The sequence below is a fragment of the Desmodus rotundus genome, chromosome 6, assembly GCF_022682495.2.
Source record: "Desmodus rotundus isolate HL8 chromosome 6, HLdesRot8A.1, whole genome shotgun sequence".
Classification (NCBI taxonomy): domain Eukaryota; kingdom Metazoa; phylum Chordata; class Mammalia; order Chiroptera; family Phyllostomidae; genus Desmodus; species Desmodus rotundus.
In genome coordinates, this window is record NC_071392.1 from 123,332,375 (window position 1) to 123,351,379 (window position 19,005).

Here is a 19,005-nt window from a genome sequence, read left to right on the forward strand (position 1 = left end):
AGGTCAAGATTCAGTGTGATCATGATTCTAAATGCTGGTCGTAACTGAACTATGTATGAAGGACTCTTTATTTTTTATTTTCTGCATAATTTTTGTTTATCCTGGAATCAGTAATTGCCTTGTTATTATTCAGTTGCTTAGTTTCCCGTGAAACTCCCCTAATTCAATCTCATATTTTTCACCAGTTGTCTAAAATTCATCTGTATGCATGCAGATACTTTTGAAGATGCATCTCCTGGAGGCTTGTAGCCTGCTCTAGCCTGCACTGATGGTTGTCTCCTGGTTGAGCCCACCAGGGATGGTCTCACACAGGGATCTGCGTTCATGAGATCGTGGGATTTCCTCTGCCTTTGGCCTGTCTCAGCCTTCCTGTTTCCTGTATCTTCCTCTTTCTTGGTTAATTTCCTCATTTTGGTGAAGTACATCTTATGCTTCTTGAGAAAGGGTGCCTGAGTCTTAAATTTTTTAAGATCTTGCATGTCTAAAAATACCCCTGCTTCATTTTTAAGTGCAGTTGGAGGTTGGAAACAATTTTCTTCAGAAATTTGCAGATATTTGTCTCCAGAGGTGTATAGGCAATTTGGGGCCAAATATTCTCTTATCACCCTTTCTTCCTATCCCCCACATCCCCACCCACAGCTTTTAAAGATTCTTTTTGTCACCAATGCTTGAAATTTTACTGTGATATATGCCCCAGTATAGGTCAGATTCCATCCTAATTTTCATGTTGGTCCTCTTATACTGGTTCTTCAATTTTTAATTTAGTCTCTCTTATTTTTCATCTTTTTTATTTTTGCTGAAGTTTCTGAATGAGTTACTGAACCTGATCTTCCAGCTCTTGTAAGTTTTTTAAGTTCAGCTATCATAGTTTTAATTTGTTGTTTTCCAAAAGTTCCTTTTTTAAAAGTTATTTATTGCTTTATGGGTGCAGTATCTCCTGTCTCTCTGATATTAATGGTACTTTCTTTAAAAAAAAAAAAGTTTTCTTTCCTTGAATAGTCTTGGTTTCAGCCAAATAGTTTTTTTTTTCTCTTTGTTTTGCTTCTCTCATGAAAGATTCTTTCCTTAGATGGCAGGTTATTCCTGGTTGTTTACTTGTGTTTGACAGTGGACATTAAAAAGATGGAAGTTAGTTAGTTCTGCAACACAGATGTGGAGCTTGTGGGTGTAGGCTTCACTAAAGAGCCGTCTGTCTAGTCTCTTTCCTTTGGGAACACCCAGTGTCAGTACTTCAACCCTGCCTTTTAGGTTATAGTCCAGCTCCCTGAGTGGGAAGGTTTCAGTCTCCCATTTGGAGAGGCTAGGCAGGGTAGAGAAGGTGTGTTAGTCAAGATTCTCCAGAGAAACAACCAGTAGAATACACGCACACATATCCATATCCATATGCATGTCCATATACATATCCATATGCAGGTATATGTGGGTGTATATATATATATTTATTATGGGAGTTGGCTCATGTGATAATGGAGGCCAAGAAGTCTCATGATTAGCTGTCTGGAAGAGCCAGGAAAGCCAGTGTATGCTTCAGTCCAAGTCCAAAAGCCGGAAAACCAGGAGTGCTAATGTGTGAGGGCAGAATGATGATGGGTGTCCCAACTCAAAGAGATCAACAGTTCACCCTTCTTCCACCTTTTTGTTCTGATAGGCTGTTAGTGAATTCAGTGATGCCCACCCACATTGGCAAGGGCCATTTGCTCTACACATTTACCAGTTTAAATGCTAACGTCTCCCCAAAACACCCTCACAGACACACCAGAAATGTTTTACTAGTTATTTGGGGATTCCTTAGCCCAGATAAGTTGACACATAAAATCAATCATCACAAGGGGCACAGGGGCTAGAGAAGGTATCAGCCAGTTTATAAATATTCCCTTAATTTATCTTTTTTTACTAAGGTACTCCCCCTCCACTCGCCAAATACACCTTATGTTTTGCCTGGTGTTTTCTAGATGGGAGATCCTTGTGTCTTACCTTCTCCAGAAAATAATTCTCCAGGCTTCTGCAAGTGTGGGAGAGGGCAGTTGCCTGGCTGAGCACAGTGAAAAGGAGTATTGCCAAATAGTATTCCACTGTGGGTGTATAACTACATGTAGTTTATCCATTCATCAGTTGATAGACAGTTGGGTGGTTTCCATGTTTTGGCTGTTTGAGTAATACTGCAGTGAACATTCCTGTATAAATTTTTTATATGTATCAATACATACATATATCCATGTATGGGTATATGTTTTTGTTTTCTTTGGTACATACCTAAGAATGGAAATGCTAGATCATATGGCAACTCTATGTTTAACTTCTTAAAGAACTGCTAAAGTTTTTCCAAAGTGGCTGCAACACTTCATAATACATCCTATCAGCTATGTGTGAGAGTTCTAATTTGTGTTTACCAACCCTTGTTACTGTTGTCTTTTTGATTTTAGCCATCATGATGGATGTTAAGTGGTATATCGTTGTGGTTCGATTTGTGTTTCCTTGATGACTAATGATATTGAGCATCTTGTCTTTTGCTTACTAGCCATTTGTATATCTTTGGAGAAATATCTATTCAAATCCTGTGTCCATTTTTAAATTGGGCTATCTTTTTATTGTTGAGTTGTAAGAGTTCTTTGTATATTCTGGACATGAGTCCATTATCAGATATATGATTTATAGATATTTTCTCTCATTTGTGAGTTGTCTTTTCACTTTGTTGGTAATGTCCTTTGAACTATAGAAATTTTAAATTTTGATGAAATCTGCCTTAAACAATTTTTTCTTTTGTCACTGTGCCTTTGGTATTGTATTTAAGAAACTATTGCCAAATGCAAAGTTACAAAAATGTACACCAGTGTTTTCTTCTAAGAGTTTTATAGTGTCAGCCCTTACATTTAGGTCTTCATCCATGTTGAGTTAATTTTTGTATATAGTGTGATGTAGAGGTCCAGCTTTATTCTTTTGCATGTGGATATCCAGTTGTCCTGGTACCATTTGTTAAAAATCAGTTGACTATAACGATAAGGGTCCATTTCAGAACCCTCAATTTTATTCTATTGATTTATGTATCTTTTCTTACACTAGTACTAAACTGTCTTGATTACTGTAGCTTTGTAATGAGTTTTCAAATGGGAAAGTATGAATCATCCAGTTTTGTTCTTCTTTTCCAGATTGTTTAGACTACTCCAGATTCCTTGCATTTTCACATGAATTTTAGGATACGTTTGTCAGTTTTAATAAAGAAATCAGCTGGGATTTTGCTACAGATTGTGTTGAATCTTTAGATCCATCTGGGGAGTATTGCTGTCTTAATAATATTTGGTCTTCCAATCCATGAACATGGGATGCCTGTCTGTTAAGTCTTTTATTTCAATAATATTTTATGGCTTTGGTGTACAGATCTTGTTCTTATTTTGTTAAATATTTTTGTAAGTATTCTTTTATGTAAACGATTGTTTTCTTAATTTCATTTTAGGATTTCAATTTCATTGAAATTTCAATTTCATTGTAGTATATAAAAATATAGTTGATTTTTTAAAAATATTTTACTTATTTACTTTTAGAGAGGGAGGAAGGGAGGAAGAAAGCAAGGGAGAGAAACAGCAATGTATGGTTGCTTCTCACACGCCCCCAACCGGGGGCCTGCCCCGCAACCCAGGCGTGTTCCCTGACTGGGAACCAACCAACGACCCTGTGGTTCGCAGGCTGGCACTCAATCCAGTCCACTGAGCCACACCAGCCAGGGCCAGTTGATGTTTTAATAATAATTAATATCTTACAATCTTGCCAAACTTTTGTTTATTTTAGTAGTTTGTTTTTTATTCTTTAGGATTTTCTACATATAAGAACATATCATTTGTTAATAGATATAGTTTTACCTCTTCTTTCCCTGTTTGGATGTCTTCTATTTATTTATTCCCTCCCTCCCTCCCTCTCTCCCTCCTTCCCTCCCTTCCTTTTTTTTTTTTTTGCCTAATGCCCTGGCTAGAACCTCTGACACTCTGTTGAGTAGAAGTGGCAAAAGCAGACATCTCTGTCTTTTACTCATCTTAGTGGGGAAAGCATTCAGTTTTTCACCATTACGTATGATTTCAGCTGTGGATTTTTTTTATAGAGGTTGTTTATCAGGTTGAGGATGTTTATTCCTAATGAATTGGATTTTTGAATCAAAACTGGATTTTGTTAAGTTTTTTGAATTTGAGATGAGTGTGTGTTTTTTTAATCTATTAATATAGTGTATTATATTGGTTAATTTTCAAATGTTAAACAAATTTTATATTCCAGGCATAAAACCAATTTGGTCATATTGTGTAGTACTTTTTATATGTTGTTAGATTTGGTTCACAGTATTTTATTGGGGATTTTTGTGTCTTTATTCCATAAGGGATATTGGTACCTAATTTTCTTGTGATGTCTCTGTTTGGTAGTGGTATTGGGATAATAGTGTCCTCTAAGAATGATTTGAGAAGTTTTTCTTTTGGGGGGGGGGAAATTGGGTAAAGTTTTTATTATTGGAAAACAAATATACAACTTGGAATGGATTTGATACAAATTGTGCCATAAGCAGATTTTCTTTATGTGGCTAAACAAAGTTTAAAGATTAAGTAACAATGAGGGCAAATGTTTCCGGTACAGGGCCAGCAGTACAAAAAAATAGTGTTTGAGTGTCTGGATAATACACCCATTCTGCAGTAGTGCAACTTTTACGCACATATTGTTGACTGTCCCATGCAGATTTACAACCCACACTTCAGCAACAACACGCTGACTGTTCCTAAAGAAAGCTACTTAAAGAAAGGCACAACCCAGGTGTCTTCTCATTTGACCAACTCCATCTGAATTTAGATGTGCAGAAGGGCTTAGGTGTATCGAGAGTAAGCCACATACAACATTTACTTGATCAGTTTTTCTGAAATGTTTCAGAACAATAATGACAGTTTCATTTCCATAATGACAGTGAGATAAGGAAAGAAAACATGGGGGAATGAAGCCCTGATTACTATACTTGCATATTTTTTGACAGTAGTGAGAAACCTTTTGCAGATAAGTTATAAACAAAGGAAAGGCAAATAAACAATTTTGTACCAGAAATTTAGCACATTCTGTACACTCAGTTTGCTGTCATCATTTGTGGAAGCTCTTTGTAGTTTCCTTGACTATCACCATCAGTATGTTTCCCTGATCATTTCATCATCATCTTCATCTACTAACTTCTCCCCAAGGTGTGTCATGCCGTGGCAAAGCTCTGCTGCACTGATGCGGCTATTGCCATCCTTATCAAACAAACACACTGATTTCTTCTTCACTCTCTGTGTCTTTCATTTTTCTTGCCATCATTGTCAGAAATATCAGAAAGTCAGTTTTATTCATTGTGTCCTGTAAATGCTTCTGTGGGATTCTGCCCAAGAGACCTCAGTGCAATTCCCAATTCCTTTGTTGTTATAGTTCCATCACCATCCTTGTCATATAGTGAAAAAGCTTAGAATTCTGCAGGTGGTCAGCCACGCTACAAGTGCTACTGGTCTGTAAGACGTGACCACATAACCCCTCAGCTTGCTTGCTCCACTTGGACTTGAGAAGTTGTTCTTACGCTTCTGTTTATTTAAGAATTTGTGGTCCTAGCTGGTGTGGCTCAGTTGCTTGTAGTGTTGTCCTGTAGATTGAAGGGTCATGGGTTCTATTCCCAGCCAGGGCACATACCCAGGTGCCGGGTTTGAGCCCCAGTCCAGATACATACGGGAAGGCAACTAATTGATGTTTCTCTCTCACATTGATGTCTCTCTCTCTCTCCCTCTTTTCCTCCCTCCCTCCCTCGCTCCCATCCTCTCTCCTTCTCTATCTGAAAGCAATGAAAAAAAAAATCCTTATGTGAGGATAAAAAAAAAGTGTTTGTGAAGGATTGGTATTAATTTTTCTTTAAACATTTCATAGAATACATTTGGGCCTATGCTTTTTTTTAACGGGCAGTTTTAAATTACTAATTCAGTATAGTATTTTTTTGTTAAGACTAGTTGATAGCAAATATCTATTGATATTTGATTGTTCAGCCAAACTTTCTTCCCCATATAGTATTCAAATACAAAGAGATTTTGATATACCTATTTTAACTTTCTTTCTTTCTCCCCCCGCCCCATTAAAGGTCTGTAGTTACTTTGGAATCATTAAACATGGCATCCAAGAAATTTGCTGTTAAAGTAAGTAATGCTTAATAGCCTTCTTTAAAATGATTAATCACTTTCTAGTATAACTAAGTTCTATACTAATTGAAAATAGAAGCTCTGAACTTTTCTTCTTTTTAAATTTAGTTCTGCTCTGGATGGTGTAGCTCAGTGGATTGAGTGCTGGCCTGTGAACCAAATGGTCACTGGTTCAATTCCCAGTCAGGGGCACATGCCTGGGCTGCAGGTTAGGTCCCCAGTTGGGGGCATGTGAGAGGCAACTGATTGATGTATCTCTTGCACATGATGTTTCTCTCCCTCACTTCCCCCTCTCTAAAAATAAATAAAATAAAAATCTTTAAAAATAATTTGTAAATTTGGTTCTCTACTGAAAACTTTTAAATAGGTGATTGAAAATTTACATGTTAAGAATGAGGTTGGGGAGAGAATTAGTAGTTCATATGGTTATGGGAGTTGCTTGCTTCTGACCAGAAAACATAACTAGGTTCTTAATTTTAAAAATTGTTATTCACATTGCATGTCCATGACATAATTTTTGATTCTGACAAAGTGGATGGAGATAAAGAAGTAGGCATTACATACTGCACCAGGTAAATGCCAGGAGAGAGTTCTCTTCAGTGGTTGCCCTCTTTGCTTTCCTCTTACAAGTGTCTCATCTCTATCCCTTAATGGTTGGGGTTGGGACCTTCTCAGGTGTGAAGGCATGGCAGGATCACGTATGAGGGAAGGACGGGGAACAACTGATAAATAGTGAGTGTAAGGGTTAGGAGATGCTTGCATATGTAGTGGCTCTACTTTAGGACATTTTCTCTATGCTACTGTTGTATTTAAAACACCAAAGTAGACAAATTAGTTAACCAGATCGGTTATTATTTAATATTATATTTTCAACATGTCAGTATTTACTTAGACTTACAACCTATTTATAAATTTTACTGCTTACAATTATTTCTTGTATCCCATGTGTTCTGTAGTATTCCTCTCTGTGAGATATTAAGTGGTGAACTTTTACTATTTGCCTGTCTAAAAATATATTTTGATCGTACTCTAGAAAAATATGTAGTTTGTTTTAGAATTCTAGGTTGAGCGTTATTTTTTTCTCAGCATTTTAGAGATATTTTTCCATTATCTCTGGAATCTGTTATTGCAACTGAGAAATGTTTTAATTATCAATTAAAAATTTAAATTTAGTGGCTTAAAAATGAGCCATCTTATTCTTTCTCATGATTCTGTAAGTTGCCTGGTATCAGTGGTCTGTCCTTTTGCTGTTGCCTGGGGCTGCAATTACATTGGGTCTCAATTCACATAGAACATTGAAGATGACTACTCACATCCCTGTCAGTTGATGTTTGAAATGGGTGGAATCATACCTGGGGCTGTTAATTGTTGCCCTTCAAGTTCTCTTTTATGCGGCTGCTCTATGTGGATTTGGCTACTCCTAACATGGTGGCTAACATTTGAAGGATCGTGTCCCACAGAAAGAGTCGCAAGAAGAAAGAAGTTTAATTTACCAATCCTTTGAAGGCATCCAAAGTCTCAGGTGCCACTTCTGCATTCTGTTGGTCAGAGCATTCTAAGCACAGCCACAGGGAAGCTGCAACTCTCGGTATGAGAAGCAACATGTATTTACAGGGAAGGGGAAGATTGCTGGGTGCACCTCTGCAGACTAGTTACCCCAGAAGTGTGCTCCCAGCCTCACACTGTGACTCCTTTCTTGGTTATCTGTTTTGCTTTTCATATTTATTTTTTTGTGTGATGTTCTGCAGTTCTACAATTAAATCTTGAGATACAGACTTGTGTTTATTTAACTGGCTTGGGATGCAGTATATTGTACATCTTCATTTGGAAGATTCAAATTTTTAATTAATTTTGGAAAGTCTCAATCATTTTCTCTTCGGGTAGTGCTTCTCTTTATTCTTCCCCTGCATAATCTCAATTTCAGCCAAGAAGAACTTGGAAGTCTTTTACAGGTTTGTTGGATAGTCTCATATAATAGTTTCTGAGATGTTAGAAGGGTGATACTAACTTGTCCAGTACTGAGCCCCTGTAAGCTATCTTCTCAGAAAAAGGACTGGACCTCTTGCAAAGCTCTGCCCAAACTGGCTGTGGCCCAGTAGAGCAGACAATCCTGGCTGATCTCAAAGTTTGAACCCCAGCCCTTAATTATGCCGGGGATGGGTCTTTTGACGTTCAGGCCATACCCACTGATGTGGCAAATTCTCTACCATATTTTCCAATCTCACAGTCACACTGTGAACGCTTAGAACCTAGCTCCTAAATCATGCCAGGCAGGGCAGTTACCCTAACCATGAGTATCAAGCTAGCAGGTTAGGGATAGCAACAGGGTTCTGAAACATGCGAAAGATTTTACACATCGTACTGTGGTTGTATGCCTGCCTCTGATCGCACAGGCAAAGGGCCAGTGCTTTCCTAAGCATGCAGCTTAAAATCCCTACAGCCCAAGCACTGGGATCCCATTCTGAATATGACATCTCAGCCTGCCAGAGTGCTGTGCACTGCCACAGACTGTCACGGTTGGAAGGAGACTTGCACACTTAATGATGCTGTTACCGGGTGCCGTCTCTGATGAATGCTGTTCCAGCAGGCTTGTATGAGTGCTGCTTGGCTATTTGCCTTTTCCTGTTTCTCCTCTCTGTGTCTCTGTTGCATTCAGAGTTCTTTTTATCAGACAGACCTCTTTCAGTTAATTAAAACGTTTCATACATGTTTAACCTGCTGTTTAATCTGCATTTCATGTACTCTTTAACTTGTTTATTTTTAGTTACTGTATATTTCATTTGAGAATGTGTTGGTTATTTCTTTTTAATTCAAATTCTGCCAGTTCTTTTTTTATATACTTCTCTTATTTCAGCCTGTTTTCATTTCCCCTTTTTATGTCCTTCATAATTTTAAAGTACCTTATTTCATAGTATATTTTAGATTGTTCTATTATTCTTACCATTATTTATTAAGTGTGGAATAAATTGATTGAAATTGCTGGATTGTTTATATGTGTACTTTTTAAAAAAAATAAATTTTATTGATTATGCCATTACAGTTGTCCCATTTCCCCCCTATTATTCCCCTCCATCCTGCACACCCCCTCCTACCCACATTCACCCCCTTTAGTTCATGACCATAGGTCACTATATAAGTTCTTTGACTTCTACATTTTCTATACTATTCTTACCCTCCCCCTGTTTTCTACCTACCATTTATGCTTATTCTCTGTACCTTTTCCCCCTCTCTCTCCCTCTGACTCCCCTGCTGATAACCCTCCATGTGATCTCCATTTCTTTGTTTCTGTTCCTGTTCTAGTTGTTTGCTTAGTTTGTTTTTATTTTTGTTTTAGGTTCGGTTGTTAATAACTGTGAGTTTGTTGCCATTTTACTGTTCATATTTTTGATCTTCTTTTTTCTTAGGTAAGTCCCTTCAACATTTCATATGATAAGGGCTGGGTGATGATGAACTCCTTTAACTTGACCTTAATCTGGGAAGCACTTTATCTGCCCTTCCATTCTAAATGATAGCTTTGCTGAATAGAGTAATCTTGAATGTAGGTCCTTGCCTTTCATGACTGGGAATACTTCTTTCCAGCCCCTTCTTGCCTGCAAGGTCTCTTTTGAGAAATCAGTTGATAGTCTAATGGGAACTCCTTTGTAGGTAGCTGTTTCCTCTTCTCTTCCTACTTTTAAGATTCTCTCCTCCTGTTTAATCTTGGGTAACGTAATTATGATGTGTCTTGGCGTGCTCCTCCTTGGGTCCAACTTCTTTGGGACTCTGAGCTTCCTGGACTTCCTGGAAGTCTATTTCCTTCACCAGGTTGAGGAAGTTCTCCTTCATTATTTGTTCAAATAAGTTTTCAAGTTTTTGTTCTTCCTCTTCTCTTTCTGGCACCCCTATGATTCAGATGTTGGAATGTTTAAAGTTGCCCCGGAGGTTCCTAAGCCTCTCCTCAGTTTTTTTTTTTTTTTTAATTCTGTTTCTTCATTCTGTCTGGCTAAATGTTTCTTTCTTCCTTCTGCTCCAAACTGTTGATTTGAGTCCCAGTTTCCTTTCTGTCACTGTTGGTTTCTTGTACATTTTCCTTTATTTCACTTTTCATAGCCTTCATTTTTTCCTCTGATTTGTGACCATATTCAACCAATTCTGTGAGCATCCTAATTACCAGTGTTTTGAACTCTGCATCTGACAGGTTGGCTATCTCTTTGTCATTTAGTTGTATTTTTTCTGGAGCTTTGATCTATTCTTTCATTTGGGCCATTTTTTTTTTCCTTTTCTCGGTGCACCTGTTACGTAGTAAGGGGCAGAACCTTAGGTGTTCACCAGGGCAGGACAACCCACGTTGCTGCCTTGTAATGCTGTATGTGGGAGAGGGGTCCAAGAGGGAATAGTGCTGCTTGCTCTGCTTTCTGCTGGTTTTCAGTCACTTCCTGCACTACCCACAATCAAATTGGGCCCTTCTGGTGCTGATTCCTGGGTGGGTGGGTTTGTGTACATTGTAGGACCCTGTGGGTCTCTCCAACGAACTCTCCTGTGAGGTTGAGAGATTCTTGCACTGACTCAACCCCACAGGTGTTTTCAGTCAAAGACTTTATTTTCCTGCACTGGAACCCTAGGTTGTGCTGTCTATCGCACTTCCCAGTTGTTCTTCCTGGTTTATCTGCCCTCAAGTGTGGGACCTCTCCGTCCACCTGCTGCTGCCTTGCTGGGTCTGCCAGCCACTACCTTGCCTGCCCCTGTTCTCCAGCCACTGCCTTGCCATGAGTCCTCTCTGTCCAGCTGCCTGTCTCCGCCCCTCCTACTGGTCTGGATGAATGTTTCTTCTTTAACTCCTTGGTTGTCGGACTTCCATACAGTTTGATTTTCTGTGAGTTCTGGTTGTTTTTTGTTTTTAAATTTGTCGTTGTCCTTCTTTTGGTTGTGTGAGGAGGCACAGTGTGTCTATCTGCACCTCCATCTTGTCCAGAAGTCTATATGTGTACTTTTTAATTGTGCTGTGATTTTCAGGCACATCCTTTGCACACACATAGGTGGAAAGACCTGTGAGACCCACAGAGTAGTTGAGCAGTTTCAAGTTTACTCGTGCTGGAGCCTTTGGCACTTCAGTGGTTTTGGAGGAGATTTTATGTTAATTTCATGGCTGGGGATTCCACCACCTGTGGGTAGCATAACTTTGCAACTCAAACAGATTCTGGCACAAGGCTGGTGTCTTAGTATTTTCCCGTATTTTTATTGCTCTTCTCCTTTCCCCTTCCCCCTCTCCAGACCCTGTATAGACGGCAAGCTTCCACATTGCTTCCTTTGGTTAGTGAGTGAAAATTTTTTTAGTTGCATTTTCATGAAGGCTGAGTTTCTCAAGAGAATGAAGGAAAAAGCTCTATTGAATAGTTACCATTCTAAGGAATGATGAGCAAACTTATCCATGTGAACCAGAGAGTAGTATATAAGGATATCTACAGATCGAGTACTCATTTGTGTGTCAGGCATTGTGTAAAGAACCGACAGTTGAAGTTCTTCACAAATCTCAGCTTACTTAGAATGGGTTCACTCCCATCTCCCTTTTATCTTCTACCCCTTTGGTGCATTAGGATACCAGCTCTGAGCTCTCCTGGCTCCCAAATATTTTAACAGCTGGGCTGAACCTTCCAAAGAGGTGATTATTTTTTACCCCTAGCTTTATTGAGATATGATTGACATATAACATTGTTAAGTTCAAATGTATACTGTGGCGATTTGATAAACATATATATGGTGAAATGTTTAACACAATAAGGTCAACACATCGTTCACCTCAAGTAATTACCATTTTGTTGTCATTATGGTGAGAACATCAAAGCTCTACTCTCAGCAATTTTCAGGTAGACAGTACAGTATTGTTAAGTATAGTCACCATGCTATACATTTAGATCCTTACTCATCTTATAACTGGAAATTTGTATCCTTCAACCAACATCTCTCCATTTCCCCCACTGCTCAGCCCCTGCCAACTACCATTCTACTCTGCTTCTATGAGTTTGATGTTTTCATTTATTTTTGTTTTTAATTTTATTTTTTTATTACAGTTGACATTCAACATTATTTTGTTTTAGTTTCATGTGTACAGTGTAGTGGTTAGACAATCACATACTTTACAAAGTGAGCCCCCCGATATTTCAAGTACCCATCTGGCCCCATGTATAGTTATTACAATATTATTGACTATATTCCCTGTGCTGTACTTTACATTCCTGTGACTGTTTTGTAACTACCGATTAGTACTTCTTAATCCCTTCACCTTTTTCACCCAGCCTCTGAACCTCCCTTCCCTCAGGCAACCATTAGTCTACTCTGTGTATCTATGAGTCTGTTTCTATTTCATTTGTTCATTAATTTTGTTTTCTAGATTCCACTTAAAAGTGAAATTACGTGGTATTTGTCTTTCTCTGACTTATTTCACTTAGCATAAAACCCTCTAGGTTCATCTGTGCTGTCACAAATAGTAAGGTTTCTTTTTTATGGTCAAGTAATAATTAATTGTATATACGTACCACAACTCTCTTTTTTAAAAATCTATAAGTGAGATCAAACAGTATTTCTCTTTCTTGGTGTCTGACTTATTTCACTTGGCATAATTCCCTCAAATCTGTCCATGATGTCGCAAATGTCAGGATTTTCATCTTTTTAAGGCTGAATAATATTCCACTCTGTATATATACTACATTTTCTTTACTCATTTATCCATCAGTAGACACTTAGGTTGTTTCTGTCTCTTGGCTGTTGTGAATAATGCTGCAATGGCCCTGGGTAATGCTGCAATGGCCCTGGCTGTTGTGGCTCAGTTGGTTGGAGCATCATCCCATAAACTGAAAGGTTGCTGGTTCGATTCCTGGTTGGGGCACTCAGTCAGGTTACAGTTCCATCTCCATCAGGGCACATATGAGAAGGCAACTAATCGATGTCTGTGTCTCAAATCAGTGTTTTCCTCTCTTTCTCTCTCTCTAAAAGCAATGAAAAAAGTGTCCTCGGGTGAGTATAAAATAATAATAATGCTGCAATGAACATGGAGTGCAGGTATCTCTTCAACATAGGGATTTCATCTCCTTTGGATATATGCCCAGAAGGGGGATTGCTGGATCATGTGGTAGTTTTATTTTTAAGTTTTTGAGAAATCACTATACTGTTTTTCATAATGGCTATATGATATTTACATTCCAACCAATCCATACAAACCATGGTTCCCTTTTCTCCATAACCCCACCAGTATTTACCTCTTGTCTTTTTTATAATAGTCATTCTGACAGGTATGAGGTGTGATTTCAATTTGCATTGTCAAAGGAGTAACTATTGATTATTACTATTAGGTGTTTATTAATTTACTAGTTATTTTCCCCAAGAATGAACGGATTTTTTTAACCTTGTAGTATAATTATTTTGTTTTATTAATTATTGTATCCTTCCTTTTATTTTCATTGAACAAATTTGCTCTGTTTTTTTCTAGTTTTTTAAGACAGATACTTGTTATTTTGAGACTTTCTTCTTTAATAGTATATGCTCTTAAAGCTATAAATTTCTCTGTAAGCAAATGTACTTTAATTGTATCCCTCTTGTTTTGTAGGGACTTTGTTTTTCAAATAAAAATCTTTTATAATTTTCATTGTGATTGTATTTTGATCATGAGGTTATTTAAATATAGAAACCCCATATATGGTTTCTTCTTATTTGGGAATTTCCTAATGATGATTTTGTTATTGGTATTTAGCATAATTCCCCTTGTCTATTTTGGTAAATGTTCCATAAGCCCTTGCAAAATGTATAGTTGTCAGGTGCGTTGAACTACATGTGTCCCTTAGCTCAGGTTTGTTAATTGTGTTGTAAAAATCTGCTATGTATTTACTAATATTTTTGTCCACTTGTTCTTTCAGTCAAGAAAGGTATATTAAATCTCAAGCTATGATTTTAGATTTGTATATTTGTTCTTTCACTGCTATTTGCTATGTATATCTTACGGCTGTGTTAATCGGTATGTACAAATTTATGATTGCTTTATCTTTCTGTTGAAGTGGTCTCTTTTATGTGTAGTCATACTGGTCATACTTTTTTTAAAAAAAAGACTTTATTTATTTTTAGAGAGAGGGAAGGGAGGGAGGAAAAGGGGAGGGGGAGAGAAACATCCAGAAACATCCATCAGTTGCCTTTCATACATGTCCCAACCAGGGACCGAACTCTCAACTCAGGCATGTGCACTGACCGGGAATGAACTGAGGACCTTTTGCTTTGCAGGATGCCATCCAGTCAACTAAGCCACACTGGTCAGGGCTCTAGTCATACTTTTTAACCTAAAGTCTACTTGTCTGATGTTAGTACAGCCTGTATTTTGGGATCTCCAACCAAATATTCAAGTCTGTGCTGGATTCCCAAACTCCAGCTGTCGATAAATCCCTCCCATGTACACAAAGTTTCTAATCAGCATTCATTTGTATGTTGTTAATTATGAAGGGACAGAAGAGTATATCACCAGAGATTTAAGGAAAACTTGAGAAAGAGAGGAAAAATTGAACGAAGAAATTCAGAGGGTCAGAGAGATTTTAGGGAGCAAAAGATGACTTCTGAAACACTGTAATTAGTATTCTCAGAGCAATAAAGGAAGCAATTATAACAACATAACTAGATCAGGACTTTGTAAACAAGGGGAATTCCTGAGAATAGGAAAGAGCTCTTGTAAATTAAAAATACGTAATAGAAATAAAAATTCAGTGCTCTGGCCCAGCAGCTCAATTGGTTAGCCCGTCCACCTGATACACCACGGTTTTGGGTTCAGTGCCCATCAGGGTACATAGAAGAACCAGCCAATGAATGCATAAATAAGTGGAACAACAAGTTGATGTTTCTTTTTTCCTTCTATTCCTCTCTCTCTAAAAGCAATAAATTAAAAAAAGAAAAGAATTAAAAGTTCAGTGAAGTATGGGAAGCTGGTTGAGGCCTACTGCCCAGAAAGGAGAGCAAAAAGTTTATAGATAAAAAGTTGGTGATAAATCATAAGAAAATTAGAGGATATGAAAAATTAGAGTTCTAGAAAAAAAAGTAGTGGGGAGGGAAGTCATGAAAGAAGTTATACAATGAAATTTTCAAGAAAGAATAGACAGTTTCCTTTTGAAAGTTGCTGTGAGTGGGTACCTAGCAAAGTCAATGAAAAAGAGTTGTATCAAGGAACATCATCCTAAAATTTCAGAACATTGGGAGTATAGAACATCCTAAAGGAAAAACAGGTCATGTACAGGGAATCAGACTCAGGACAGCCTTCTCAGCAGCAACAGCTGGGGACAGTGGAAGAATTCTTTCAATATTCTAAGAATATTGGTTTCTAATGCAGAACTCTCTTCACAGCCCAACTTTCAATCACATGTTAATGTAGAATAGAGACATTTTCAGAGATGTAAATTCTAAGTAATTTCCTTCGAATGTATCCTATTTCAGGAAGGATGTAGCTTTCCAAAATGAGGGGGTCAACAGAGAAACTGAGACATGAGATCCAGGAAGTAGGGAGTTTAACAGGTGAGGGCGTAAGCAAATTCCACCATGATCAACTGTGTACCCTGCCTACGAAAGACCCAGTCTGACTGGACCAGGACAGAGGGTTCCATGAAAGATGTGTCCAACAAAAAATAACATGAATAAATACCTCATGTATTTAAAGATGTTGAGAAGAGGTTTCTTTTTTGGGTCTATCAGAGTATGGGAACAATTTAGTGATAGTATTACAAGAAACTAAATAAAAGAAGAATGATTCAGCACTTAACTCTAAGCAAACAAAAGATTGTGCAAGATAGCAAAGTAAGCACGGCTCTGCCTTGAACAAAGGAATTGTATATATACAACTCATATATAGTTAACTCCTAAATGTGGAAGGCTAGGGACTGAGATGTGTGGGAGGGTGGGTTGTAAGCATTGCCTCGTTTTCAATGGAAACTATGTAAAACTGAAATAATAAGAAAGTATAGTGTAAACAGGGTATCTAGTAATACGATGGTGAATACCAGATCAAATTACTGAAGTTTTCAGTGTGATCGTTCCCAGTGAGTGAGAGTTGGGGTGGGAGTGGTGGCAGGATGGAACAGAGGCCTATTTTTGATGTCATTTGAATCTGTGCGTGCATTACTAAGATAAAAAAATTGAATGGATAAATAAAATTTAAAAGGAGTTAACTTATGCAGATTTTCATATGGACACATCTACTTTTGACTGTTTGGGTTGAAAGCTACTTGGATAGAACACGGTTCCTGAAGTAACAGAAAACTAGATGAACACCAGATAGTTTGCCTCTTGCAGCTCAGTTGTTTATTCTCTGCCTTTACCTGGAATGACATTAATTATTTCTGCAAACAGCTTGTCCTTCAAATGAAAGAAAGGTCTTCTGACCTTCTTCCAAGTAAGAAAGTAAGAGAGGTTTTTTTGTTTGTTTGTTTGTTCTTCATTTTTGTTTTTGTTTTCCAACTGCTGTGGCCCTGGCCTTGAACTCTTGTAGGCCAGAATTCCTGGAAATGGCTACAGTGGGGGAGGTGAGAGAGTTTGTGGAACTACAGCTCTCAAAGACTCTTGACTTCTGGGCCAGTACTGCTTGTGGCAGGGAGACACGTCCTACACAGTACTTCAGTAACTCCTTTCTCAGTTGAAAGTAGTGGTGATAGCAGACTCCTCTCCCTAACACTCCTTAGTGATCTTAGTTCTAGATCTCATTTTACACGTATCTCAGTATTTTAGAATTTCCCAGAGATAAGTTCTTTAGGGGCTAAGGGTCAGCTGCTTGTTTTGTAAATACAGTTTTATTGGAACATAGCCATTCCCCTTTGTTTAGGTATGGTCTCTGGCTGCTTTTGCGCTAAGATGGTAGAGTTGAATAGTTGCAACAAAGACCTCATTGTCTGCAAAGTCTGAAATATTTATGTATAAATGCTGATTTGGGTATATAAATGTACCTCTTAAAGCACATGGCTAGAAGCAGCTTTATTGGACATCACAAGGGTCTAAAGATTTGCATCCTCTGGACGCCTGCCTCCTTGCACCTAGTCAGAGTAAACTTCCAATGAGGTTACCTTGGGTTAAACTGGCTGCAATGGCAGGTAAGTTAGCAAGGCCAAGGCAGGGCTGTTTCCTTTGAAAGTGGAAGCAAGAAATAGACATGGACATATAATGATCTTAATTATGGACTTTTATCCATTTAAACACAATGCTTGAATGAAAAGAAAGCAAATGTTAGTAATAAATTATTGCCAAAAGTGTCAAATTAATATGCATGGCATCTCCCTCTGAAAAGTTTATGGATCCATCCCCTGCTTTAAAGGTATTTTTTTTTTTTAAATTTATTGTTATTCAATTACAGTTGTATGCCTTTTCTCCCCATCCCTCCACCCCACCCCAGGTGAACCCACCTCCCTCCCCCACCTCCACCCTCCCCCTTGGTTTTGTCCATGTGTCTAAAGGTATTTTTTAAAGTGTATATAATGCGTTCAGGTTTCACTCTTAGGATTTAAAATTTTCAACTTGGGTTCCAGTGAAGCAGTAATATGAAAGGTTCTTATCTCATTGTCTGTCTCTGTAGATCATTTCCTTTGCTTCCTGCATCTGTTTTCTTGGATTAGTTAGGTATTACACCGAAGTCTAAATTTCTTTTGGCTACAAAGCTTGCTCTGCTGCTTCCCCTCCCCCCAGTCCACTTTATTGTGGGTGGGAAAATTTTTGTTGAGACGGCTTGATTAATTAGAAGGGATTCCTGGCGCTCCTAGCTCTGGCAGCCTGGGAAGATTACAGAGCCTGGCTTAGTGACAGGCCAATCTGTATTTAAGGGAAAACTCCGACCAGCCAGATTTCCCTGGAATGTGGATCTGGCTTTGTCTTCTTCCACAGGGAATGTGTAATGACCCCCCCCCCTCCTTCCCACCCATTCCAGGAGACTTAAAGCTTTAACTTTTGCTCTTGATAGTTGTCCACTTACTTTATTAAGGAGGTGGGGAGTAAGGATGGGGCAGGGAGCTGGAGTTTTAGGGTAGGAAGGGTGAGTTTTCTAAATCTAAAATAATAGGCTTCAGATTTTGTTAATGTTAATGAGGAGACAGAGTTTACATTTTTAAAATCTCCCTGAATCTTTACTATTTATGTTTCTCTTTCCACTATTTTGTAGCCATTATGGTTTTATGTTCTGCTGTGAATTTCAGTTAACCTTAATCTTTGCATTCCTTAGAACAACCACAAAAAGAGAAATATGCCCAAGAATTGACAGTAATTTCCCTTTATAGTAAAAGTAAAAGTGAAGAGCAATGCTTTGAACTTCCACAGAAAGAAAGTTGAATAGCAAATGGGCTTTTGTCTTCCTGGTTTGCCTCAGTGAATAATTTCAATTCTGTGTCCCAGGGTTTTCAGTTACCTAAAGGGGAATGTGCTAATGACTGTCATCTGGGCTCATCTGAAAATAGATGTATTGATTTCGTGATTATTATTGAAAAAAAGATTTATGGAAATATTTTCATATCAGTTGAGTTCTGAGTAACGAATTTCTACTAAATTTTAAGAAAGAGTAAAACTGAAGTGTCCTAACAGAATAAATCATGAAAGCTTTAAACTGTTACCTTTTTTATTTTTGCTAGAAATGAATTTGAGGAGTGTGCAACATTTATCCCTAAGAATGTTTTTATAAGGGCCCTTCTTTTTCTTTGTGAAACTTTTCAAATTTAAAGAACCTCTGTATTTCTTTTTGCAGTAGTTAAGCTTTTCATATTCCAGTTCCTTCTTAATTCTGTTTTCCTTGGGGAGCTTTAAGTTTTAAAGACACCAGGAGACACCAGGATCAGTAAGAGTTTGCCTAGTGGTTGATGAC

The 19,005-nt window shown here is 38.0% G+C and overlaps 1 protein-coding gene and 2 pseudogenes across 1 annotated transcript in view; 2 read left to right on the top strand and 1 right to left on the bottom strand.

Annotated features, from left to right (window-relative positions):
- The window catches only part of SLX4IP (SLX4 interacting protein), a 210,782-nt gene that overhangs the window by 13,609 nt on the left and 178,168 nt on the right, over nt 1–19,005 (top strand). Inside the window, exon 2 of the mRNA XM_053926902.1 lies at nt 6,116–6,170. Coding sequence (XP_053782877.1) covers nt 6,144–6,170 — 27 coding nt within the window. The 5' untranslated portion in view covers nt 6,116–6,143. The remainder of the gene's footprint in view (nt 1–6,115; nt 6,171–19,005) is intronic.
- Nucleotides 1–19,005, top strand: part of LOC123479620 (large ribosomal subunit protein uL15 pseudogene) — an 89,548-nt pseudogene that overhangs the window by 13,607 nt on the left and 56,936 nt on the right.
- Nucleotides 5,087–6,145, bottom strand: LOC112303656 (calmodulin-1-like; annotated as a pseudogene).